This window comes from Saimiri boliviensis, chromosome 8 (genome assembly GCF_048565385.1).
Source record: "Saimiri boliviensis isolate mSaiBol1 chromosome 8, mSaiBol1.pri, whole genome shotgun sequence".
NCBI lineage: Eukaryota > Metazoa > Chordata > Mammalia > Primates > Cebidae > Saimiri > Saimiri boliviensis.
The window spans coordinates 45,123,644-45,150,823 of record NC_133456.1 but is presented as its reverse complement, the minus strand read 5'-3'; the positions used below and the strand labels follow the sequence as shown (position 1 = coordinate 45,150,823).

General features: G+C 38.9%; 2 protein-coding genes across 7 annotated transcripts in view; one reads left to right on the top strand and one right to left on the bottom strand.

Annotated features, from left to right (window-relative positions):
* ALCAM (activated leukocyte cell adhesion molecule) overlaps positions 1–3,165 on the top strand; it is a 206,539-nt gene extending 203,374 nt beyond the window's left edge. For both annotated transcript variants that reach the window (XM_003939387.4, XM_003939386.4), the window contains one exon: positions 741–3,165. The gene's annotated coding sequence lies outside the window, so the exon portion shown is untranslated. The remainder of the gene's footprint in view (positions 1–740) is intronic.
* Positions 1–27,180, bottom strand: part of CBLB (Cbl proto-oncogene B) — a 428,727-nt gene that overhangs the window by 157,890 nt on the left and 243,657 nt on the right. For 2 of the 5 annotated variants that reach the window (XR_012518787.1, XR_012518786.1), the window contains exons 18-19: positions 18,106–18,208; positions 15,686–15,872 (exon numbers count right to left, since the gene is read on the bottom strand). Coding sequence is in view for 2 of the 5 variants with exons in the window: in XM_074404433.1 (XP_074260534.1) it covers positions 15,723–15,762; positions 18,106–18,208 (143 nt within the window). In the remaining 3 variants the exon portion in view is untranslated. Of the gene's footprint in view, positions 1–8,693; positions 10,398–15,685; positions 15,873–18,105; positions 18,209–27,180 lie in introns of those variants that run through there. The other 3 variants (XR_012518788.1, XM_074404434.1, XM_074404433.1) reach the window with 3 other exon arrangements.

Sequence of the window (27,180 nt, the reverse complement as noted above, 5' to 3'; positions counted from 1 at the left end):
CCAACCACCACAGTAAACCTCGAGTTCATTATAAATAAACCACAAGTAACAATCTGAGTGGTTCATCCAAATTAATCCCATATTAAGGATGGGGCATGGAAAAGTATTGTATTTAAAAGGATGCACACAGGAGAGAACAATAGAATAATTGAAATAAGACTTGTTTTTTAAAATCTGAAAGCCAGGATTTTACACTGATAGGGTGAAAGAAATCAGAACTCGATTGCTTTTCTATCTTACATTTCATTGGAGGTCAAGTATGCAGCATTTCCACATGACTTTTTTTTTTGTTTCTTTGTTTTTTGTACTTCTCTAGGGTTCTTCTCCCCAGTCCTTTGTAAATACAGATTTTTCACTACTGTTTTCTTCAAAACTGTACAGAGTAACTTCTCAATGAAAAACTGTTCTTGAAGACAAATCCCACAAAATAGTGTGATTTGAAGGAATGATATATTTTCAACCAAAAGAGAAAGGCAATGAAATATTTTCTTGAAAAAACTTGTGTTATTAGTATTAATTAAGCATTCTTTACCAAAAAAACTCTTGAATAATTCCAAAAATTATTTGTAGAATGGATGCAGCAATACCTGAGATTACAGATGGGCTTAGGGACAATGGAGTTTTATAAAAGGCCCTCCTGTAAAGTAACTTACTAAATTACTTTCAGTACAAATTATCTATTGATTTTAAAAAATTATTGCTATGGCAGCTTATCTAAATTATGCTTTTTTTCATTTCAGAGATAAAAATCATATAGACCAATTGAAGCATGAACGTGGATTGTATTTAAGACATAAACAAAGACATTGACAGCAATTCATGGTTCAAGTATTAAGCAGTTCATTCTACCAAGCTGTCACAGGTTTTTAGAGAATTATCTCAAGTAAAACAATGAAATTTAATTACAAACAGTAAGAACAAGTTTTGGCAGCCATGATAATAGGTCATATGTTGTGTTTGGTTCGATTTTTTTTTTTTTCTGTAAATGTCTGCACTGAGGTTTTCTTTTTGGTTTGCCTTTTATGTAAATTTTTTACGTAGCTATTTTTATACACTGTAAGCTTTGTTCTGGGAGTTGCTGTTAATCTGATGTATAATGTTTTTATTTCAATTGTTTATATGGATAATCTAAGCAGGTACATTTCTGATTCTGATTGCTATCAGTAATCCCCCAAACTTTCTCCCAAGCACCTAAAACCCAAAGGTGGCAGCTTGTGAAGATTGGGGACACTCACATTGCCCTAATCAAAAACAATTATTTTTATCACAAGGGAGGGGAGGCTGAGAGTCAGACTGATAGGCACAATAAAAGCCGACTCTTCGATGTGCCATCAGCAGACTCTCAGAAATAAATCACAGATGCATACAGACACACATACATAATGGTACTCCTAAACTGACAATTTTACCTATTCTGAAAAAGACATAAAACAGAATTTAGTAGCACTTAACCTCTACAGACACCTTCTAATAAATTATTTTCTGTCAAAAGGAAAGAACACAAGAGTGTGTGAGAAACAGTTTGGAAAAATCATGGTCAACATTCCCATTTTCATAGATCACAATGTAAATCACTGTAATTACAAATTAGTGTTAAATCCTTTGGGTTCTCCACTGCCTTAAAATTATACCTATTTCATGATTAAAAAGATATCAATCAGAATTGGAGTTTTTAACAGTGATCATTATCAAAGCTGTGTTATTTTCCACAGAATATAGAATATATATTTTTTTCGTGTGTGTTTTTGTTAACTACCCTACAGATATTGAATGCACCTTGAGATAATTTAGTGTTTTTAACTGATACATAATTTATCAAGCAGTACATGAAAGTGTAATAATAAAATGTCTATGTATCTTTAGTTACATTCAAATTTGTAACTTTATAAACATGTTTTATGCTTGAGGAAATTTTTAGGGTGATAGTATAAATGGAAATTTTTGAAGTAGACTGGATATGGGCCAATAGCTACTTGTGACTAGACTTGCAAACTTTGCTCTTTCAAGCAGAAGCCTGGTTTCTGGGAGAACACTGCACAGCCATTTCTTTCCCAGGATTTACACAACTTTAACAGGAAGATAAATGAGCATCAGATTTCTAGGTATAGAACTATGTTCTTTGAAAGGAAAAGGAAAACTGGTGTTTGTTTCTTAGACTTATGAAATAAAAAATTATAAAGGCAATGAAAAATAAATTGAAAATCAAATTCAGATGAGAATAGGAATAATATTTTGCCACTTCTGCATTATTTAGAAACATATGTTATTGTACATTTGTAAACCATTTCCTGTCTGGGCAATAGTGACTTCGTTTAATAAAAGCTTCCTGTAGTGCATTGGTATGGATTAAATGCATAAAATATTCTTAGACTCGATGCTGTATAAAATATTATGGGAGAAAAAGAAAATATGTTATTTTGCCTCTAAAGTTTTATTGAAGTTTTATTTGGCAGGAAAAAAAATTGAATCTTGGTCAATATTTAAACCAAAGTAAAAGGGGAAAAACCAAAGTTATTTGTTTTGCATGGCTAAGCCGTTCTGTTATCTCTGTAAATACTGTGATTTCTTTTTTATTTTCTCTTTAGAATTTTGTTAAAGAAATTCTAAAATTTTTAAACACCTGCTTTCCACAATAAATCACAAACACTAAAATAAAATGACTTCCATATAAATACTATTTTTCTTTTGGTGTGGGAGATCAAAGGTTTAAAGTCTAACTTCTAAGATATATTTGCAGAAAGAAGCAACATGACAATAGAAAGAGAGGGTTATGCTACAATTGTTTCTTGGTATCCACTTGCAATGGTTAATTGAGTCCAAAACAGCTGTCAGAACCTAGAGAGCAGAACATGAGAAATAGAGCTCTGGACTGAAAGTTTGGCAGGAAAAAAGAGACAACTTTATTATCATCGCATCAGTGCCTGGATAAAGAGGAAAGCTTACTTGTTTAATGGCAGCCACATGCACAGAGAGGCTGAGAAGAAAAAGAATTTGAAATCTTCAACGATTGAGGATTCGGCTCTCCAACTTAACTCTTTGTCAACAGGAAACAAGTTTTGCAGGTTCAAGTTTCACTCCCTATATGTGATTATAGGAATTGTATGTGGAAATGGATTAACATACCCATCTATACCTAAAAGATAATAAAACTGAAATACGTCTTCACAGGTCTCTCACAGCTGTCTGACTATTGTCTAAATTAGAATGGGCATGTGTGGAAAGTGATTGTCTTTATCAAAGAGTGGAAAACTCACTGTGACTCTCCATCTTTCAGGAGAAGGAGTACAGAAAAATAAAATTCCCCATGCCTTCCTACTATCTCAGGTGGGCTACCTTAGCAAGTCCCTAGAATTCACCAGTGATTGATTTTAGAATGCATCTGTCTTCAATGACAGGATCACACCTACTCTTGGGTGTCCCATGTAACTGTCCTAGGACCTTAATTAAGAAAACATTTTCATATTTGTTCACTTCTGCCAATAACATTCTATTCAGATTGTCATTTGGAATTACCCAGGCCTGAACTTTCAAAGAAAGGTATTCCCTCCAAAATAAGGTAAAGCCAGCTGTGTACATAATAGAAGGAAATTAATGTTTATTGAGCTTATACTATGTGCTAGTATAACATGCATTAACAGTTAACAGTTGTAAATAGTACTAAATATCCCCCTCATTTAACAGCTGAAAACCTGAAGTTTAGAGAAACTTCATAATTCCCAAATGCACTTAGCTTTAAAGTAGGTAAGTTGGGTATCAAACTAGATCTGAATCCTTGCCCCAGCCTACGTTGTTCCCTAAGTTTCTCTAAAGAATACTCCTTTTCATAATACATAAAATTAAAAAACATTAATTAATACATTAACTGGTTATACCATTGATAAAAGGATTATTCTGAAATATTTACATCATTCAAAAGGGCAAAATTGCATAATTTTTCAGCAGTATTTGGATTAAACATATTAGACATGTTATTATAATTATAATATATTCCACATCAATTTTTTTTTTTTTTTTGAGACAGAGTCTCACTCTGTCACCAGGCGCCAGGCTGGAGTGCAGTGGCATGATCTCAGCTCACTGCAACCTCTGTCTCCCGGGTTCAAGCAATTCTCCTGCCTCAGCCGCCCGAATAGCTAGAACTACAGATGTGCGCCACCACGCCCAGCTAATTTTTTGTATTTTTTAGTAGAGACAGGGTTTCACTATGTTGGCCTGGATGGTCTGGATCCCTTGACCTCCTGATCCACCTGCCTTGGCCTATGAAAGTGCTGGGATTACAGGCATGAGCCACTGCTCCGGGCCTCCACATCATATTTTTAAGCATCACATAGGCTATTAAATACTTAGTGCCTATGATGAGACACATACTGTATTGGTGCATGTTTTAAACAATGTTTCATTGAATTTCTCTGATAGGAGAGGTGTGATGCCTATTTTAAAGATGAAGACAATGCAAATAACTTTGTCACAATTCCAGATACAGAGTGGTTGAGCCAGGATCCATGCTCAAGATGCTAAAGTTCAGGCTCAATTCTTTATATTGTTTATCATTCCATTATAAGAATATACACCTATCTACACTTAGAGAGACTAACAAAAAGATAGATTAGCATTAAATAACCTATTTGTTTTTCTAGTAACTAATGCTATTGATATTCAAGGTAATATGATCATAAATAAGACATATTAAAACTGCTTTGAAAATAAATGACGGTATAAATGTTAGCTACATTTTAATCTTATGTCTAAGGAATTAAATGGAATTAACTCTACTATTTGAAAAGTCAGTGCAGTATATTTGGCTGTATAAGCATTATACTTTCACAATAGGATATGTCAGTTAAACACTGAACATATATTTCTCATGTAGGCTTTTTCATTAAAACTTTCTTTAAAAGACTCTTTATTTTTACATGAAGCTGGAAAACTGGGGCTCATTTTTTTCTTAGTACTCTTTCTTCACCTGTTCATCCTCATTCTAATCCAATTTCTTAATTTCTTCTTTTTATCCTAATTCTGCTTCTCACATTTTTTCCTGATAAATGATTTTCACATGCACAAATATTCATTGGAAAATCAATACCCAGACAAATGACTCCAAAAGCAGATGTCATTGTCAAGTTATTTGTCTCATCCCTTTTTATTGGCTGTCTCTAGGAAAGGTTTTACCTTGTAATGATCAAGCCCCTAAATGAGAGAGAAGATCTTCAGTTAGGTATATAGATGGCGTGCACATTCACACAAATACACAGAAGCAGACAACACATACACGCACATACTATGGGTTATTTAATCTCCGCCCACCTTTTTTTTTTTTTTTAAGAGAGAACATAGGATTTGCTTATCAGGAAAGAAATTGTTTGAAGGACTACAAAATATTTGTCAAATAGAAAGTAGCCATGGAAATATTCATGATGCTTTGACGGGAGGCATTCATAAGTCAAAGGTCCAATAGGGAATTAGACTCAATAGATGCAATAAAATTTGTAAGAGTAAACCTAATCATATCATCTCCATACTACCAAGAAACAAATGAGAGCCTCAATATCATAGATGCTCTAAATAATTTTTTTACATACATCAAAAGACCATTTATTATCAGAGAGCCAAGGCTATAGTCTCCATAAAGTACAGTATTTGATTTAAAAAAAAAAAAAAGAAAAAAAGAAAAATGTGAGGTTAGGTATAGTGGTTCACACCTGTATCCCCAACACTTTGGGAGGCCAAGGTGGGAGGATTGCTTGATCCCAGTCTGGGCAACATGGCAAAATGCTATCTATCTCAATCTCTACAAAAAACACAAACAGTTAGCCAGGTGTGGTGGCACAAACGTGTAACTCCAGCTACTTGGGAGGCCGAGGTGAGTAGATCACCTGAACCCAGAAGGTGGATGCTGCAGTGATTGCTGCAGTACACGCTAGCTTAGGCAATGGAGCAAGATCCTGTCTCCGGAAAAAAAAAAAAAAGAAAAAAAAAACAAGTACCTTTGGACGCTCTCAGCAATTCAATTTGGACTATTCGGAGCTAAATAATCAAAATAAAATTTTAAGATTTCCCCAAATTATTTTTCTTTAGATTCTACTTTCCCAGGTAGGACATAATAATTTTAGCTTCAATTCGCAGTTTAAATTCACAGCTTGATACATATAACATCTGAGAGTTTGACTTCCACAGAGATAGCAGTTTTGGACAGCTGTGTGTAATTCTTTGAATTCTCATCAGTAAGGAAACCACATTTTTAGTTAAATCAGATGTGGTTACTGCTTCAAAACTGATTCACAACACTCTCTCCCTGGAATGACTTACTAAGGACATGAAATATTTCTTTTACAAAATGGTTTATATCTAAGCATTAGCATCGTTCCTTGTACGCTAAACCATTTCTAAAAACCAAGCTTGCTCTGAAATTTTGGGCTTTTACATTGTTGGTAATAATTAAATTTATTTTTCTAAGCTTGAAGATAATTGTCTACCAATACCCTTAAAATAGTCTTTAATTGAAAGACAAATAGTTATAACCTATTGTTGATCATGAGTCCAAGAAGGACTACTTCAAATATTTGTAGTTTTATTTACTACAAATAAAATAGTAAATTTTATTTGTAGTAAATAAAACTACAAATATATATATATATATATATATATATATATATATTTTTTTTTTTTTTTTGAGATGGAGTTTCGCTCTTGTTACCCAGGCTGGAGTGCAATGGCGCGATCTCAGCTCACCGCAACCTCCGCCTCCTGGGCTCAGGCAATTCTCCTGCCTCAGCCTCCTGAGTAGCTGGGATTACAGGCACGCGCCAGCACGCCCAGCTAGTTTTTTTTTTTTGTATTTGTAGTAGAGACGGGGTTTCACCATGTTGACCAGGATGGTCTCGATCTCTTAACCTCGTGATCCACCCGCCTCGGCCTCCCAAAGTGCCGGGATTACAGGCCTGAGCCACCGCGCCCGGCCAAAACTACAAATATTTTAAAATTTTAAATGGTTTTTAAATTATTTAAATAGTTTTATTTACTATAAATATTTTAAATAACTACCAAAAATAGTAATCTTTTTATAATATTTTTTTAATTTAGCTTTGTTTTTGAAATCTAATAGCTGCCTACAAGCTGCATAAAAGATGATCGGTTTTTGGTCATAAACACCACTTAACAGATCAGTCTGCCCTCATGTTCCTAACTGATGGATCTATTTACAGAGAAACGTCATTAAAAGATTGCCTGTAGAGCTGAGTGCAGGGGCTCACAATTGTAATCTCAACACTTTGGGAGGCTCAGGTGGGCAGATTACCTGAGATCAGGAGTTCGAGACCAGCCTGGCCAACATAGTGAAACCCCATCTCTACTAAAAACACAAAAAATTAGCTGGGCATAAGTTGGGGGAGCCTGTAATTCCAGCTACTTGGGAGGCTGAGGCAGAAGAATTGCTTGAACCCGGAATGTGGAGGTTGCAGTGAGCCAAGATTGCACCATTGCACTCCAGACTGGGCAACAAGAGCAAAATTCCATCTCAAAAAATAAATAAATAAATAAATAAATAAATAAATAAAAGACTGCCTGTAGTGGCTTTGTTGCTCTTCTATTAGTTTGGGTTTAAGTTTTCTTGAAGATAATAAACTCATGAAAATATCAAATATGTACTTCCCAGTTATCATCACAGCACTTAACTATATTTTTTGTTGTCCTGGTAATAATAGTAATTGATGTAGTCAGTGTTCATCTCAAAGGTTTACACTGATTGAGAAATATTGTTGATTTCATGAAGCTTCTGCTCATAGATGAGGCGAACTTTACGTTGGTCCCCTCAGCATCATTGCCCAGCAGCGCCTGGCATTGCACCAAAAAAAGACCCCGTGCAGGGGTGGGGCACTTCTCTGGTTCTACCGCCTCATTCCTCATTCTTATCATTGGAGATCACATATCAATGTGTGTATAGGATATGAATGGGAAATCTGCTTCTCAATTTCTCCTTTAAAATGATGTTTCCCAGCTTTCGATCCAGTGGGGGGAATCCTGTGGTTGGGAGCAAAGTCAAGTGGGCTTGACCAAAATAGTTTGCATTCCATTTTTAAAATTAAAGTCCAGAATGGAGCAGCTGAGGTTTGGAAACTTGGATGAGTATAGGGAGCGGTTCCGTTATGATTTGGGTCTCTAAATCAGCTTGAATTTCCAGATTTAAATCACATCTGTTTATGATAGCAATTAACTGAGCTTCTGCTAAAAGATGCCTTTGTGTGGTGAAGCTTGTGACTAACTATTGGCACCAGTCAACACAATTGGTTTTGTCCCTGGCTCACATTTTCTGCTTAGAGAAGAAAATTTTCTTTTCTCCCTTTCCCTCCCAGGGCTTCTACAAGAGTGGGAAGTTTGTTCAGTTTTAAGGTGAGTCCCAGGCGGGCACGGATGGCTTTCTGGACTGAGGAGGCAGCAGCTTCTTAGAGGAAGCTACCACAGGCCGGGCGCGGTGGCTCAAGCCTGTAATCCCAGCACTTTGGGAGGCCGAGGCGGGTGGATCACGAGGTCAAGAGATCGAGACCATCCTGGTCAACATGGTGAAACCCCGTCTCTACTAAAAATACAAAACATTAGCTGGGCATGGTGGTGCGTGCCTGTAATCCCAGCTACTCAGGAGGCTGAGGCAGGAGAATTGCCTGAACCCAGGAGGCGGAGGTTGCGGTGAGCCGAGATCGCGCCATTGCACTCCAGCCTGGGTAACAAGAGCGAAACTCTGTCTCAAAAAAAAAAAAAAAAAGGAAGCTACCACAGTCTAAGTCTTTTCCTGCCATCCCTGTCTGTGCAGGTACCAGAAGATGCCTCCTGAAGTTAAATGCTTTTGCAAAAGGCATCCTGTTGTTTCTTTAATGGTCCATTTGTTGCATTCGTTTCCCTAACTCTTCACCCTTACTTATAGCCATATCCTTTGCCTCGTGACTTTGCAGCTCCTCCTCCCACAAAAGTGTCAGAGCATCATTTCCCGTCTCTCAACACTGCATTGGGCCCTATGATTTGCTCTGGCCAACAAAATCTTGTGGAAATAACAGTCCGCCAGTTCTGTGCCTCGGCCTGAAGCTGCCTACTATGTTTCCCCTTGTCCTTTTGCATTTGTCACTGCCATGAGAAAAACAGAAGTAAATAACCCTGCTAATTCCAAGAGGAGGTTGAGAGACACACAGAGCAGGTCTGTACCGCATAAGTTACCTCATTCAAGGCCAGCCTAGAGCAGAGCTGCCAGCCAACCCACAGCTAGACGAGCAAGCCCAGCCAATGACCCTGAAGCCCAATCTGCATCAGCTGTCTCTCAGGCAATCCGCAGACATATGGGCCACAATAATAAATGATTGTTGTTTTTAAACCAGTGCACCTTTACATTGTTATTATGCAGCAATAACTAACTAGTTCACCTTTTCACAGGCAACTGAGTTCCTGGTTGACTTACTGGTCATGATAATACCAAGAACAGTCATTCCATAAAAAGTCACAGACATTTTATTAAAGCTCCACTGATAAGTCTTTTGTGCTAGTGAAATGCTTTCTTCCTCCTTGACTTCCTGGGACCAACATTCACTACCCAGAACCCTCAACCCTATAGCATACAGAAATATGCTACTGAATATACTTTAGTATCAATAAATAAGAATCTATTGTAGTAATGCCAGGTAGCAATTTAGAGATCTTTGTTAAGTATATAAATCATACACAAGCCTCTTGACAGACCGGGCATGTGATGTGTTTTGCCTGGGTTGGGCCACATTTGCCCTTTTCATTGTTCCAAAAGTTCACTGTTCAAGATAGGTTCATACAATTACTCTTGCTTTGTGTCCACATAATTACATGCCAATACCTTTCTTCAAATTAGAAACTATATTCAGGCTAAATATTCTGCTGACACCACAGTCCTCACCAAATGTCAGAGTCTGTTAAAAAATATTCTCAGCTCAAAAGGCCTAATTAGGTTTTCAGTAATTCATGTCAACGGTCATTGGAACAATCATACAAATCAGCAAGCACTCAGGTGTCCAGACACTAAATGGAGACATGAATCTAAAAGATCGCAGACAACAGTACTAAAAGAATTCAAAAAAGTTTTCTCACTGCTTTCATTAACCTTTTCCTTATGTTTTCACATTTCAGACACCAATTCTCTAGATCTATAAAATTGCTCAGCCACAAGGTTCAGGGAAAGGAGATGGAAATAATATGGATAGTCTCTTTAAATTGACATGTACTTGGGAAGTAGTTATGAAACATACTTACAGATGCATACATCCTCACCCATTTTCCTTCAAGCTTTCAGATTCTGACTATCCACCATATCCTGGATGAAGCAACAGTAGCAACGATGTGAGGGAGACAGGCGTACTTTGTTCTTGTGTTCCCAAATGGCACAGGGCATTCTTGAGGGACAGATGAACTTAATGATTAGGTAGAAATACTATGACCTTTAGATATAAGCAGACTTTGATTGGACTTCTAAATGAATACTATGGATCTATAATTTATTAGAAGTGAGACCTTGAACATAACACCTAAACCCCTGAGCCTCAATTACATCATCTGTAGGATAGCAGCAATACTAACTGTGTCAGAGCTCGTTGCTCTTTAAAGGAAAAAATGAACATATTAAAGAGGAAATGGGGGCTGAGCATGGTGGCTCACACCTGCAATCCCAGTATTTTGGGAGGCCAAGGTGGCAGAATCTCCTGATGCCAGGAGTTGAAGACCAACCTGGAAAACACAGCTAGACACTGTATACACACACACACATACACACACACACACACATACACACAAAGCCAGGTGTCATGGTGCACGTCTGTAATCTCAGCTACTCAGAAGACTGAGGCAGGAGAATCACTTGAGCCTAGGAGTTTGAGGCTGCAGTGAGCTATGATCACACCAATCCACTCCAGACTGGACAGCAGAGCACAACCCTATGATATAGTTTGTCTGTGTCACTACCCAAATCTCACCTTGAATTGTAATAATGAATCCCCATGGCCAAGGGTGGGGCAAGTTGGAGATAAGTGAATCATGAGGGCAGTCTCCCCATACTGTTCTCATGGTAGTGAATAAGCCTCACACGATCTGATGCTTTTATAAATGGGAGTTGCCCTGCCGTCTCTCTTGCCTGCTGCCATGTAAGACATGGCTTTGCTTCTCCTTTGCCTTCCACCATGATTGTGAGGCCTCCCCAGCCATGTGGACTGTGAGCCAATTAAATCTATTTCCTTTATAAATTACCCAGTCTCTGCTCTGTCTTCATTAGCAGCATGAGGACAGACTAATACACTCTGTTTAAAATTATCAAAAGGGGAAAGGACTCCGGGACCCACTATCATGTACAGATTAGATTACTGCATAGCAGAGAAACCCAATTCAACAGAGAGAGTATGGTCAAAGACAGAGACAGTAAATTAAAAAATGGTTTTCTGTTTGTTTGTTTTTTAATGACAGTCACAAGTAGTATCTTTCCCCATATTGGGAAAGCAAAGTTTCTGAGAGCTGCTTACTTGCTGGTGGTATTTGGTTTAACAGATTAATCTTTATGCAAATACTGGCCTAGCTGTTTGCAGTAATTCCTGGAAATTATGTTCACATATCTGAAGCATTTCTCATTTTAGCTAAAGTCAAATCTGTGCTGCTGTCAGCAGGGTAGATGGCAATGTCAAAATCTGTCATAGGCTAAAGGATCACAGTGATAGAGAATGGTTGGACTCCTGGCTAAACACTATCCCTTAATCCTGGAACTGCAGCCCTAAGTGAAAACAGCTGACCTGATTTTTCCACCCAAATGTTGCTTTTTTGGCCTGCTACATTCCTATCCTATGCCCACAAAAAGAATTCAGATGGCAGAGCAACACAAGCAGCTTACAAGCGAGGATACAAGCTCCTGAGCATTGAGGATACAAGCTGCTGAGGGGTGAGCAAAGCAGCAGCAACTGAGTGTCAGAGACTATGGATACACACGGCTAACTTCAGATAGTGAGTCAAGGAAAGGCCACCTTCTTCCCACACCATCCCTTTTCCAACTCCCCATTCCACTGAGAGCCACATCCATTGCCCAAGAAAATCCTCTGCATATACTATCCTTCAGTCGGTTCACATGACCCAATTCTTCCTGGATGAACAAGAATTCAGGTACCAAGAGGGTGGCGCTTGGACACTGCTGCCTCACCCCCCCTCCCCCCCCACCCCCCCCACACACAGAGCCTGCTCCCCCAAAGAGGAGCAACCAGCTGGTTCCAGCATACATTCCCTCCACTTTCCACACTTGCTTGTGCAATCACATGCTCCCTCTCTTAAGGAGTGGCCAGCAGCACACTGAGTAAAACCACCCACTCCGGTTTCCACCTACAAAGGGGGTCAAGGGAACTATCCCGTCTCAACAGTACCTCCTACACAGTAGGCACTCAATGTACATGAGTTCATCTACTTTATCCTGGTCTACTGCAGTTAGCAACAACGTGGACATAGGTGACCAAATCCAGCTAAGATTGACGGAGCGACATTTAGGTGACTTCACCTCTTTCAGTTTAGTTACTTGCTTTCTTTGTATCCTAGTCTCTTTTGCATACATAACATGGTATGCTATGTTGGGGAAAAAAAAACAATTAAATAGTGTAATGAAAGAGCTGTAAAGATCCTCCCAGACCAGCGACTTTGAGAGGATCATCAAACAACAATCTTCCTACCTCCCTGCTACTTTCCCTTCTTCCTCATGCTTCAAGTTGAATCCAAGCTGCGGATGCAAAGCAAGGATTGGGCGGCAATGGAGAAAAAGAGCAGTCAGACCTCACTTCTGTGTCCAAGTTTCAGTTACAGGAAATAAAAAAGAAAGCCGCGCCTTACAAACAAGATTAAATTGTTGATTAATATCTCGGACACCCTTACTGAGTTGCGTTCGTGTTTGGGGATTTTAAGTGAACTGTTTATTATCTGTGAGTGAACCAGAAACTTATGAATCCTGCTCAAGTTCCCATTCAGGGGCAGGGAACTTAAATACGAGGCTCTTTTTGCTTGGGGGTCTGGTTCTTTAGACTGAAAGTCATTGAGTGGACAATACAGCAACACATTTAGCAATTGCTCATTTTTGCCACATTCTTACTTCTATGCCCCGGCTTAACAAAGGAAAAACGATCGCCTGCAATATGGAGCCATAAGGAACATCAGTGAGAATGCCAAAAGAAATGAGGCAACTGCAGACAAGAACTGCTACTGGCAATTTCTTTCTTACCTTTCCTCCTGTTCTTCTTCTTAGGCAAGTCTTACACACAAACCAAGCAGTGGATGGCACAAATTATCCCACCATTACAACTAACGAGATGAGCTTTCTATTGCATCCAATTACAATTTCAATTTTGTAAACAAATCCATCTTCCATTGTGTCCAATACAAAACTTAGTAAACAGCTTTATAGAGTCCTTGCAATTATTGCCAGTGATGGTGGATTTAAAGGATTTGGGGTCATCTATCTAAATTAATGCATGGTCTGATTATAAAGTACGTCAGGATGCGATTCGTTTCTTAAAGTATCTTTTCAGAAATTAAAATAACACATGGTTAGAGTATCAATTCCTTGAACTTCCTCTGCATCCAGGCAGCAGCTTATAATTAACATGCAAGGATAATCATTCCAAATGCAACTTTTAATACCACTGACATCTTCCTCCCTTAGAAGCTAGCAATTTCTAATCCCTTTATTATTAATTATATTAATGCAAACTACTATATGTGGCTGTGAAGGAAAAGAGGCAAATCAAAGTTAGCACACTAATTCATTTAAATTTAAATTGCTGAGAAACGATATGCTCTTTAGCCTGTGATATCAAGCAAAAGAAAAAATAACCCTCATACCAAATAATAGATTCTTTTCATATATGAAGAATCCAAAGAAATACTTCAAGTTCAAAATTACTCTGAATTCTGGGATGATATACTCACATTCTCTGTGGATTTAAGGAGGAAAAAGAAAATTCAGAACACACCTGAATGACAATAAAGTCACTCCAAAAGCAACTTGGTTAACCAAGAACTCATGTGCTGAATGAGAGGATCATCCAGGTTACAAACAACACCTTTGAGAAATATAACCAAGATAATTTTATAAACTTCATTTAAATTTCATTTTCCATGCTAGTGCCATTTTCGTATTTTACTGATCATCATTTTAGGCAGTTGCTCTTGTTCACCTTGAAGAATACATGATATTCTGTACAGAAGGTAGCTTCATCTTCATGTAGGTTTTTTTTTTTTTTTTTTTTTTTTTTTTTGAGATGGAGTCTCATTCTGTCACCCAGGCTGGAGTGCAGTGACACAATCTCTGCTCACTGCAACCTCTCCCACCTGGGTTCAAGCGATTCTTCTGCCTCAGTCTCCCAAGTAGCTTGGGATTACAGACACGCACCAGGACATCCAGCTAATTTTTTTTTTTTTTTTTTTTAAGTAGAGATGGGGTTTCACATGTTGGCCAGGCTGGTCTCAAACTCCTGACCTCAGGTAATCCACCTGCTTCAGCCTCCCAAAGTGCTGGGATTACAGGCATGAGTCACCGCGCCTGGCAAACATCTAGATTTGAAAGTATAATGCACAAATATAAACACATACACAATTTATTCATGTAAATAAGGAATGTGGAGTTCAGAAAAGCACTTTCTGAAGAGTCCATATTCATAGTACAAAAAAAAATATTTTTTATTTCAGCATTTTGACTTATTTGCAATAGCCCATTCACCTAAATGCCTTTGTTTTTCCCTACAATTATCCAAATTCTTCTTTTTCTCTAAGACTAAAATTCAGCTGAATAATGCTGTGATCGTTATTTTATTTTCTAATGACTTCCATTCACCTATACTTAGAAATATCTGGTTTGTGATATAGTCTCAAACTCCTAACCTCATGATCCACCCATAGTGCTGGGATCACAGGTGTGAGCCACGGCGCCCGGCCAAGGTTCTTATTATGAAAGTGAAATCTCATAGGTGGCTGCCCTTAGAGGAAAGAGATGGCAAATGTTTCCTATTCAGACTTTCAATAGGTACTGGACTCTCAGCTAACTGCTTCAGGATCAGGAAAAAATCTGAAAGGGGAAGGGGATTCTTACCAGAATGCACATTTCTCCAGCCAAAGACAGCTTTGCAGGGCCATTTCAAAAAATATAAAGTAAATATATTTTGGGTTAAAATATTTTTATTTTTCTCAGGGCCTGCTATCTATCTGATGCTATATTAGAGTCAGTTTGGAATTTGGTACCTTATTGCTACAAAGAGTTTGTTTTGTTAGTCTTAGGATCTGTTTTAATGCTAATGTTGGTCAGCAGTGCCTGAATTCCAAAGGGAGGAGAGTATGAGGCATGTCCAACCCCACCTTCTCATAATGGCCTGAACCAGCTTTTCAGATTTCTTTTGGAATCCCCTTGGCTGAGAAAAGGAGTCCATTCAGTCAGCTGGGGGGCTTAGAATTTTATATTTAGTTTACACCATGCAGTCCAAAATCTACCAATAACTTTTGATTCCCAAACAGTTAACTACTAATGGCCTACTGTCGACTACGAGCCTTACTGGTAACATGAACAGTTAATTCACACAGATTTTGTACACTATTTATTATAGACAGTATTCTAACAATAAGTAAGATACAGAAAAGAAGTGCTATGAAAATGATAAGAAAGAGAAAATATACTTACTAGTTATTGAGAAGAAGTGGATCATCGTATCAAGTCTTCATCCTTGTTGTTTTAGGCAGAGGATGATGAGGCTCTTGCTATCTCAGGGGAGGCAGAAGCAGAGAAAGTCAGTGTGTAAGTGGACCTGGGCCGTTCAAACTTGCATTGTTTGAGGGTCAGTTGTTGTCTCTTCAGTGAATTTGCAATTCTACAGTAGAGAAAGCAGTGACATTGAACCTCTGAAAACACCTCTGTGTTTAAGTGTTGGGTGCTCAAGCGTAAGCTATTTTACTTTTCAGAGGCCTCAGGTTCTCCATTTGTAAAACAATTAAAATAACGCCTCCCACAAATGATTGTTGTAAGTAATTTGGTACAAGAAACATAACTCTTGGTTCATAGAAAGCATTTTAAAAGTGGTTACTGTTAATTTTATTTATTTATGTTTATACGTTTTTCAGCCAGGCATTCAAGGAGTTCCAGAACATTGAGTTCCTCAATGCCCATGACTTACCACAGAAACTGTTTGCTTCTTTGCCTCTGTGGTTTGGTTCCTGCTTCTAATGCCCTTCCCCTCACCCCTCCCTCCTCATGTCAAACTTCAAATCCTGCCTATCATTCCATATTCAACTCATTAGTTACCCTGTTACCTTATAGATTTGGATACCTGAGTTGATTTGGGTTCAATTATTTAGGTAAACATCCTCGATAAGTGGTAATACCTAGTTTCCTTTGTATCATCTCAGAAGGCATAATGATGTTTGATTGTCCCGCTTTTAGAGACAACTGGATTTGGAGTTTGAGATGCTGTGGGACAGATCATTCCATCATGAAGATTTCCACAAACCTTCTAACTAATGGTTGAGCATACACTGATGACTTCCATTGATAATTTAGTGGTTGAAATATGACCATTTTCTAATTCCATCATTCTTTCCGCATGTATTAAAGGAGATGCTACCATAAAGAATAGCATGCACAAGTTAATTACTTGATTACCTGAAACACAGCTTGTAGAGAAAAAGGAAAATGGCTGTCTGGTTCTTCCTCTGTTAATGTTTAGAGTAAAGAGATTGGATCTAGTGAGCCCCAAATGGAGAACAAGGACTATTTTTTTATTGGGATTCTTACTAAACCAATGGAATCTTCTGTATTTTGTGTGTGAAATAATTTGTAGTCTTTACCATTGTTGGTGCTCAGCTGTCCTACTGTAGGCCAAAGGCAGGGAGCCCTTTCCATTTGGTTTCTGTTTTTTTATTATATGAGACCACTGGTCTAGATAAATTCCTTACTTCCTATTACAAGAAGATGTCCCAGGTTTATCTTCTCATTTTCTGCCCTGAGCCTAGTTGACATCAGCTACTTCACCCAAAGTCCTAGAATATTTCAGTGGAAATTACGTTTAGAAAATGCAAGAATTCTCATTACTACTGGGCATTTTCTGTCAACAGAGTCAGCAAATAAAAGTTTTTTTAAGAGAAAAAATGAATTTCTCATTCAAACACTGCAGATTTTTATTTAACCTGGTTTACTTTATATAGGTATCTCTTTAATTTTCTTATGCTGAAAATCTCTTTTTAAAAATACTTCAATGTAATTACTTGTTTTATCTTAAATATACCTGTAATAGTTTTAAAGTAACAATATATGTACTACTAAAACTTGACACTTGAAATTTTTTTAACCTGACATAACTCTCTTTTCATGTTATTATCCAAACAATGGTTGAGTTTATGTTTCGGTTCGTTTTTAATATAATTTTTTTTCTATTTTTTCTTATATAAAACATTTATATGGCTCCAATGTCAAAATTGTAACACAAGTGTATACTGCAGTCTGTTCCTGCCTCCTCCCCCGATAGGTGACCATTTTGTTGCATGTTTGAGTTATTCCTCAAATTTTTTTTTGAAAATATAAAAAACAACATGTTTATCTATAATAACAAACCTTCACATGTACCCTGGAACCTAAAATCAAAGTTTAAAAAGAAGAAAATGGAACAAATACATGTGGGATGTGTGTGTATACACGCATCTGCACGTGATTATGTATGTATATACATGTATTTACATATATATGTATATACACACACATGCAGATACATAGATACATATACATGTATTTTTGTATGTTCTTGTTTCCATAGTACTTCCTTTCTTATCTAAAGGGTAGCATAATCTAAATATTATTTGCCTCTTGTCTTTTTCCACCTAATAATATAGCCCAGCAATCACTTTGTAAAAGTATGTAGAGATCAGCCTCCTTCATTTTTACAGCTGCATGGTACCCCATTCTGCAATGATGTTACAGCGCAGTGGGTTATTCTTGCTCACTTCCCAGAAAATCCAATGCAATGACACTAGCAAGAGTGTTGCAGCAGAGAAAGGGTTCATTTATTGCAGAGCTATCCAAGCAGAAGGATGGAAAATGTTTCTCAGACCTACCTCCCTAAGCATTGAGAGGCTAGGGTTTGGGGACTTCGGTGATTGGTTGGGCCAGGGAATAAAATCACAGGAGTCAACGTTGTCTTCTTGCCTGAGTCGGTTCCTGGGTGGGGAAAACAGGATGGGTTGAGTCGGTTTCTTCATATATGTTACTCATCAAGGTGGTACTAGCTGGTCTATCAGAATGCAAGGTCTGAAAAGTGCCTCAAATATGAGTCCTGGATTTTACCATAATGATGTCATCTATAGGAACAACTGGGGAGGTTACAATCTTGTGACCTCCAGCTACACGATTGCTTAACTGTCATTCTAACGTGGTACCCAATTTGTTAGTTTCACAAAGGCGCTGTAGTTTGCCAAGCAAAAAGAGGGTTATTTTCAGAAGGGACTATTATCATGTTTTAAAGGTAAAATATAAACTAAATTCCTCCCATAGTTAGCTTGACCTATGCCCAAGAATGAGTAAAGACAATTAGCTTGTGAGGTTAGAAGCGAGATGGAGTCAGCTATGTCAGATTTCTCATGTTGTCATAATTTTCACTGCCTTTCAATTTGAAAGGCAGTTTCAATTATATCATGACTGAGTTAATCAGTTACCTGTTGGTTGTTTTGATTGTTTCTAAAATAAAAGAAAATAACTTTTATCTGAGAAATGCAGGTCCTTTTAAATTATCAGGCCCAGAGAGACATGAAAATGAGGCAGCAATCATCATGTCCTATAAGCCTTATTAAACAGTGTATCCATCTCTTGAAACAGCTTGCTATTTTCACAGCTTAATAATGCCGTGCCAGAGACGATACCTCATACCCTACAACTTAATAATGTATACAGTCAATCACTAAGCAATGTTATTTCTGTAAACCAATAAGAATTCCTAACAAACAACTTTGTGTCAACCCTCTTTCTCTCTCTTTTCTTTTTAACCTTTAAAAGCTTGCTTGTAACAAAGGAGGACTAAAGCTCATATCCAAGGTTATTGGTTCTGAGTTTTCTGGGCAGCTGTCTTTGCTTTGGCTCAAGAATACTGTTTGAATTATATTTTGTACTTCAGCCTCTTTCTTTTAGGTCATTGTGAGTCTGGGTCTCCTAAAGGTTTGTTGAAAAATCATTGAAGTAAGGCAGATTGATTAATAGGAGAAACACCATACATTTTTTTTAGTGTTCATACATGGGAGCCTCTATTCTGAAGACCCAGTTTCCCAGTGAGGTACAGAAGCTTCTATACAGTCTTGAGATTACTGAAAGAATGGGGACTTGGATCCTGATAAAGCAGGCTGTGGAAAGGGAAGAAGAAGAAATCTATGAAAGAGCAATAAATTGCCAGACGTGAATTGTAAGTTGTTGTTGTTGTTGTTTTTTAATTTAAATGATGCTTGGAGACAGAATGTTCATAAAAAGATCTACTCAAGTGTGGTCACATCTTGCTTTTTTCTGCAATAGATAATAAGTAATAGGGATGGGAAGAAAAAATAGTTGTTCTCCTTGGTGAGTCTGGATCTTACACCGATAAAAGAATTTCAGCTTCTTTCAGAGAAATGGTGGGGGACTAGGGAAAGGTTGTAGAGACCTTGAGGTTTCAGTCGAGCATATCAAAATGTTAACTGGTAACAAGTATTCGAGTTACCAGCTGTTAATCCGTATGGGTCTGCAGCGACCCCAGTTCTTGCCTCCTGAGAAAAAAGAATTTGACTGAAGGAAAAGAGACCACCACAAGTTTCAGATGAGGAGTGGAGGTTCATTTTAAAAAAACTTTAGAACAGGAAAGAAAAGAAAAGAAAGTACCCTTGGAATAGACCCAAGAGGGCAACTTGAGTGCAACGTTTAACCTTGATCCTGGCACTTTAGAGGCTGGCTTCTTTCCCATGATTCTTCCCTTAGGGTGGGCTGCCTCCATGCACAGCGCCCTCCTATGCTTGGGAAGTGAGTACATGTAGCACATTTTGGAAGTTGTACACATGCCCATCTGAGGCTTCCTTCCCCTTTTCTGGTGGGGTGCCTCCCGAAGGTCATACTCCCCCATTTTTTTCTCTTAATGCATATGCCCAGGAAGTTGCTTCTGCCTGGCATCTGCAATTAACATTTTAGTGCAGCAGGTGTGGACCATCAGGAAATGGCCTCTCCCTGGTGCTGCCTGCGAATTTATCACTTTTACAAAGGCAATGTGATAATTGCTAAACCATCTCCTGACATTCTTAGTGAGCTGGGGAGATGCCTCTCCTGCCCCACTGGTGCTTGTCTACCTGAAAAATAAAAAACACCCTATTGTGGAGTATTGGTTTCTGAGACCCAACACTGATATGTCCAATTTTTTGATATTACAAATAGAGCTTCAATGAATGGTCTTGTGTACAGTTTAAGTCTTTAAAAAAAACCAGATATATATATCTAAGGTGAAATTTTCTTGTCAAAGGGTAAATGTGTAAGCAATTTGGCTGGATATTACCAAATACTACATGACAGAATTGGATCACTTTTTATTCTCAACAGTGTAGGAGAAGAAAAACTAATTTTTTTCCCTGCCTTTTCTGCAATCTTGAAGGAACCCCAGTAACAAAAGTCAGATTAACAAGAGAAAATAAAACAGAAGTTTATTAACATGCATACCTTATGTGTACATGAGAGATACCCAGGTATATTAGTTAGGGTTCTCCAGAGAGATAGAACTCATAGGACATATCCATATCTATCTATCTATCTATCTATCTATCTATCTATCTATCTATCTATATGTGTGTGTGTATGTGTGTGTGTGTGTATGCATATACACACACACACATACACACACACATATAAAAGGGAATTTATTAAGTAGTAACTCACACTATCACAAAGTCCCACAATAGGCCATCTGCAAGCTGCGGAACAAAGAAAGACAGTCCAAGTTCCAAAACTGAAGAACTTGGAGCCCTCCAATTCAAGGGCAGGAAGGGTCCAGCACAGGACAAAGATGTAGGCTAGGAGGCTAGGCCAGTCTAGTCTTTTCATATTTTTTCTGCTTGCTTTATATTCTAGCCACTCTGACAGCTGATTAGATGGTGCTCACCCAGATTAGGGGTGAGTCTGCCTTTCCCAGCCCACTGACTCAAATGTTAAAAACGTTAATCTCCTTTGGCAACACCCTCACAGATACACCCAGGATCAGTATTTTGCATCCTTCAATCCAGTCAAATTGACCCTCAGTATTAACCATCACAAGTCCACCGTTACCAACTTGAACCCATACACATCTCCTGAGATCATGCATAATCTTAAATAAAGACAGTAGTAAGGTCATAATTATAACCATAATACTATCCTTCACACAACTGGAAACTGGAAACTCACTGATCCCCAACCCAAATGCTACTACGTAAAGGTAACAATACTTAAATGCTAATATGAAGTCAATAAGTCATGTCACATAATAAAGGAAATAAAATGAAGATATTTTCTTAGTGTAAGTGTATACTTGCACATACAAGTCTTTAACAAAAAAAGGAAGGAATACTCACAGCAATTACAGTCCTCATTTCTGCAACTGGTCATGTGGTAGTAGCTGGTATTCATGACCACCGTCTTCTACCACCCATTCTGTATCCCCTTTGCCTCTAGCAAGCACCTCAGCAGGTGGTGATTTTTTTCCAGGTGGAGTGACCCAAACCTTCATTTCTGAAAGGTCTGAGCCATTTGTAGTCCTGCCTGGATTCAGCTGTTGTAGTTTCCCATTGACCTTCATCACAGGGCATGGTAATACTAAGACATGCCCTAATGGGTCTCCCGTATTCCATGTATACTGTTCCTTACCTCTTTTGTGGAGTAGTAGACTGATTTTATTTTGATCGTCCGGGTCAATCACCGGCAAACAATGTAACTCCCTCTTAGCCTGTTGACTTAAAGGTAGGAGAAACCCAAAGTGTCCAGGTGGCGATCTTAACTTCCAATTTAATGGAATCATTGCGTCTCCTAGTGGCAGCATCCTTCCCTCTGAAACTGAGAACTCTAGGCCAGCAGAAAGTAATATCATGGAAACAAAAAGCAAAAATTTTGCAAGTGGATCAGTAAGGGTGATGGTGAGTGGGGTCACTCCCACTTCCACTCCTTGATTCCTGGACCCGTGAATTCTGGCTATGGGAGAAACAGTACCATGTGTTGGATGCTGATTCAGAGCATACACAGCCTTCTGGGAGAACTCTGCCCCAGCCCTGCATAGTATTGTCACCTAGTTGGCAACATAATTGGGACTTCAAAAGGTCATTCCATGGTTCTATGAATCCAGCTGCTTCAGGATGATGAGGAACACATGGTAAGACCAGGGACTTCCATGAGCACGATCCCACTGCTGTACTTCTTTAGCCGTAAAGTGAGTGCCTTGGTTAGAGGCAATGCTGTGTGGAATACCATGATGGTGGATAAGGCATTCTGTGAGCCCACAGATGGTAGTCTTGGCAGAAGCACTGCATGCAGGAGAGGCAAACCCGTATCCACAGTAAGTGGCTATTCCGAAAAGGACAAACCTCTGCCCTTTCCATGCTGGAAGAGGTCCACTATAATCAACCTGCCACCAGGTAGCTGGCTGGCCACCCCGAGGAATGGTGCCATATCGATGGCTCAGTGTTGGTCTCTGCTGCTGGCAAATTGGGCACTCATGTGCACTTCTCGAAGTTCTGCCTGCTGGGACGATTTCCCCTCAGCACTCTCCTTCAGAGATGCCCTAGAAAGGGGCTGTAGGCTGCAGCTGTCCACTTTCAGGCAGTGCCTGCATATCGTGCAGAACCATCTGTGAACCAGGCCCTAGTCTTCTTTTCCTCTGTCAACTGTTTGTAGAGAATGCCCCATGAGGCCATCAGTACAGGCTGAGGGAAAAAAAGGCAGGGTGGCAGGACTGGAGACCGTGGGCATTTGAGCCACTTCCTCATATAACTCACTTGTGCCTTCAGGACCTGCTCGAGCCCAGTCACCTACATACCACTTCCATTTGATGATGGAACACTGCTGTGCACAACCCGCTTTATGATTAGATGGGTGAGAAAGCACCCAGTTCATGATAGGCAGTTCAGGTCACATGGTGACTTGATGACCCATAATCAAACGGGTCAAGAGCTGTCTCTCAAAAGGAGAGTAGTTATTTTCAGAAGATGGCAGGGCCTTGCTCCAAAATCCTAGAGGCCTCCACTGTGATTCATCTATGGGAGCCTGCCAAGGGCTCCTCACAGCATCCTTATCTGTCACTGATGCCTCAAGCACCATTGGGTCTGCTGGGTCATATGGCTCAAGTGGCAGAGCAACTGGCACAGCAGCCTGGACCTGTTGCAGAGCCTTCTCCTGCCTGGACCCCACTCAAAACTGGCAGCTTTTGGGGTCATTTCATAAATGGGCCAGAATAACACACCCAAATGAGGAATGTGTTGCCTTCAAAATCCAAATAGGCCCACTAGGCGTTGTGCCTGTTTCTTGGTTGTAGGAGGGGTCAAATGCAGCAACTCACCCTTTACCTTAGAAGGAATATCTCAGTTGGCCCCATAACACTGGCCCTCTAGAAATTTTACTGAGGTAGAAGCTCTTCAGTGTCTCTATATAATTATTTCAAAATAATCCTTGCCTAAAAGGCATATTTTGGAGTGATATATTCTGGTCTCCTACACCAGCAATGTATACTCCTGTTTCCCACAACCAATGAGTATGACCAGAATTTTTTTTTTTTTGGCAATTCTAATGTGTAAGAAATAGATCTTCATTTAGTTTTAATGTGATTTATCTTATTTTAAGCAAAATTAAATCTCTTTTGCATTTATTTTATGTTAAACAACTGAATAACTTGTTCATTTCTTCTTGAGTTATTGGCTTTTTTCTTCTTAATTTTAGATATTCTTGATATTTTATTTATTTTGCATTAGGGTTCTCCAGAAAAACAAAAACAGAACCAATAAGCCGTGTGTGTGTGTGTGTGTATGTGTGTGTGTGTGTGTATGTGTATATATACATATATATATCTCCTATTTCCCATTTGTTCTCCTATATATGTGTGTGTGTGTCTGATACAGAACTGCTGGGCTCCCGGCTAACCCAACCCCCTTAAACCTGGAACCACAGCCCTAAGTGAAAACAGCTGACCCCATTTTTCTACCCAAATGTTACCCTTTTGGCTTGCCACACCCCTGGCCTGTGCCCATAAAATATTCCTGTTGGCAGAGCAACACAAGCTGCTGAGCAGTGGGATTACAAATTGCTGAATGTCAGGGATACAAGCTGCTGATAGATAAGGCTAACTTCAGATGGTTCGCCTTCATGGAATATCACCTCCCCTCCCCACTCACCTGGCATCATCCCGTTTCCTACTCCTATCTCACTGAATGCCATCACCCAATAAAATCCTCCGCATACACTGACCTTCAATCCGTTCCTCTGACCTGATTCTTCCCGAACGCCTGACAAGAATCTGGATGTTGAGAGAGCAGGGGCTTGGACATTCCTACAGGGCCGGCACAGAACCTGCTCTTGCCAGAGAGGAGCGACCAGCCGGTTCCAGCGTTCATTCGCTCTGGTTCCTGAACTCACTTGTTTGCACACTCCTTCTCACGAGAAGTGGCCAGTGGCAGCTGAGTAAAATGAGCCATTCCAGCTGCTGCCCATGAAGGGGCACAAGGTCAAGGGAATAACCCTGTATCATGTCCACCAGAAAAGCTTGTGTGTGTGTGTGTGTGTGTGTGTGTGTGTGTGTGTGTGTGTAAGGCATTACATATAACGCCGTGTGTGTGTATGTGAATGTGTGTGTATACATATGTCTTGTGCACATGAAAGATATTCAGGGAAAATGAGTAAACATTTACAATTATGGTAGCTTGAAAGTTATAGGTCTAAAATTTGTAGAGCAGGCTAAGATCCTGGAGATTCAGGAAGGAATTGATGTTCCAGTCTCAAGTCCAGAATTCATAAGCTGGAAACTCTTTCTCTGCTGCAGTCTTGAGGCAGAATTGCTCCTTGTTCAGGAAACTTCAGTCTTTACTCTTAGGACTTTCAATCAGTCAGATGGGCCCCAGTCACTCTGTGGAAGCTAATTAGCTGCTTTAGTCAATTCATTTTTTAAAAGTTAATCACATTTAAAAATTTCCTTCAAGGAAATGTAGAAACTGGTAGATGGCAAAATATTTGGGCCCCACAGCCTAGACAAATTGACACATACAATTAACCATCATAAATAAAGATGTTTTCAGCAAGCTGATAACTGTTTTTCTGACAGTGTCTAGCTCAAATTTGTATACAATGGTCAGGGGCGTTGGCTCATTCTTGTAATCCCAGCACTTTGGGAGGTCTAGGCAGGTGGATTACCTGAGGTCAGGAGTTTGAGACCAGCCTGGCCAACATCACAAAACCCTGTCTCTACTTAAACTACAAAAATTGTCCAGGTGTGGTGGCATGTGTCTGTAATCCCAGCTACTCTCAGGGGTCTGAGGCAGGAGAATCACTTGAACCTGGGAGACGGAGGCTGCAGTGATCTGAGAGCATGCCATTGCACTCCAGCCTGGGTGACAGAGCAAGAACTTGTTGACAAAAATAATTGTATATAGTATTTAAATATGTATTGCTATTTAATATTGACATCTATTTACATATATATATATATACATATATATATATATATACACACATACATACATGACATTTTCTTTACAGAGTCTAGGATGCCCATTGAGAGCTATTAATCTTTATGATTAATTCACCTGATCACTTTCAATCCTTATAACCACAATTAAGTGAAGTATATGTCATCCTTGTTTTATATTTAAGACTAACTTTATTAGAGTTTTCTATACAATTCAATTGCAGTATTATTTGTTAAATATTAGTAACTTGTTTAATGATTACGTGAAAGTTATTAATAAATAACACTTTGTATGAATTTTATAATCATAGGACTGAGGTAAATGAATGCTTTTTACATAATCACAGAAACATTGTGTTTCTTTAACAAATATCTGCTACAATGGAACAGAAAACATTCTTTTAATTCTCAGATCAGTAAATATGTGGTCCTTCTATGATAACTGAAAACATTTGAAAATCAAAGAAATAATTCCCACAAAATATTTTTTTTCACTTTAGGACCAAATCCAGGCACATTTTTCTTTCTGGGAACTTTTTTTTTTCTTATTTAATTATATCTTGCAACTGGTCACCGCTATCATCTTAAATACTCCTCCTCTGTCCACAGTGATTGGTTCTGATCAAGACACAACAATTGGTGTCCTATCGTGGAACTTTTAGTCAGTTTCAGTTTCAGCCTCTCACTCCAGTGAGTGACATAATCATCTGAATTTCTGTTTTCTAGCATATATTAGTTGGTGAGCTGCGAATAATGCCCTCCGGAGGAGGAAACCAAGCCAGCAGACTGAAGCGGCAACCTGGCTGTATTCCAGGCCTTGGTTCCCCTGTTTTTGATACGGAGGCTTCCCGTTGTATTTTATTTATTTAAGCTCCATTTTGTTTTGCTTTGAGACAGAGTCTTGTTCTGTCACCCATGCTAGAGAACAGAGACGCAATCTCAGCTCACTGCAACCTCCACCTCCTGGGTTCCAGTGATTCGTGTGCCTCAGCCTCCTTAGTAGCGGAGATTACAGGTACCCTACACCGCATCCAGTTAATTTTTGTATTTTTAGTAGAAACGGGGTTTTACCATGTTGACCAGGCTGGTCTCAAACTCCTGACCTCAAGTGATCCACCCACCACCTGCCTCAGATTCCCAGTGTGCTGGGATTACAGGTGTGAACCATTGTGGCTGGCCTAAGCTCTCTTTTGGATAAACTAGTATGAGTTCAGTTTCTGTCACTTGCAATACAGAGTCAACAAACACACGTGCACCATTTTACATATTGTTTTAGGGAACTCATTGACTTCTGAAGAAGTTCATGTTTGAATTCGTATCCATAGATCTCAGATATGAAACTCTGTTCAAAGCTATGCTGTGAACATTAGTTTCCATATGCTCTTTATCCAGGAAAAAATAATTATTATAAAATCTTTCACTTGGTAGTTTTCACAGACTTGATCACTTTCAATCCTTATAACCACAGTTAAGTCAAGTATATATCATCCTTGTT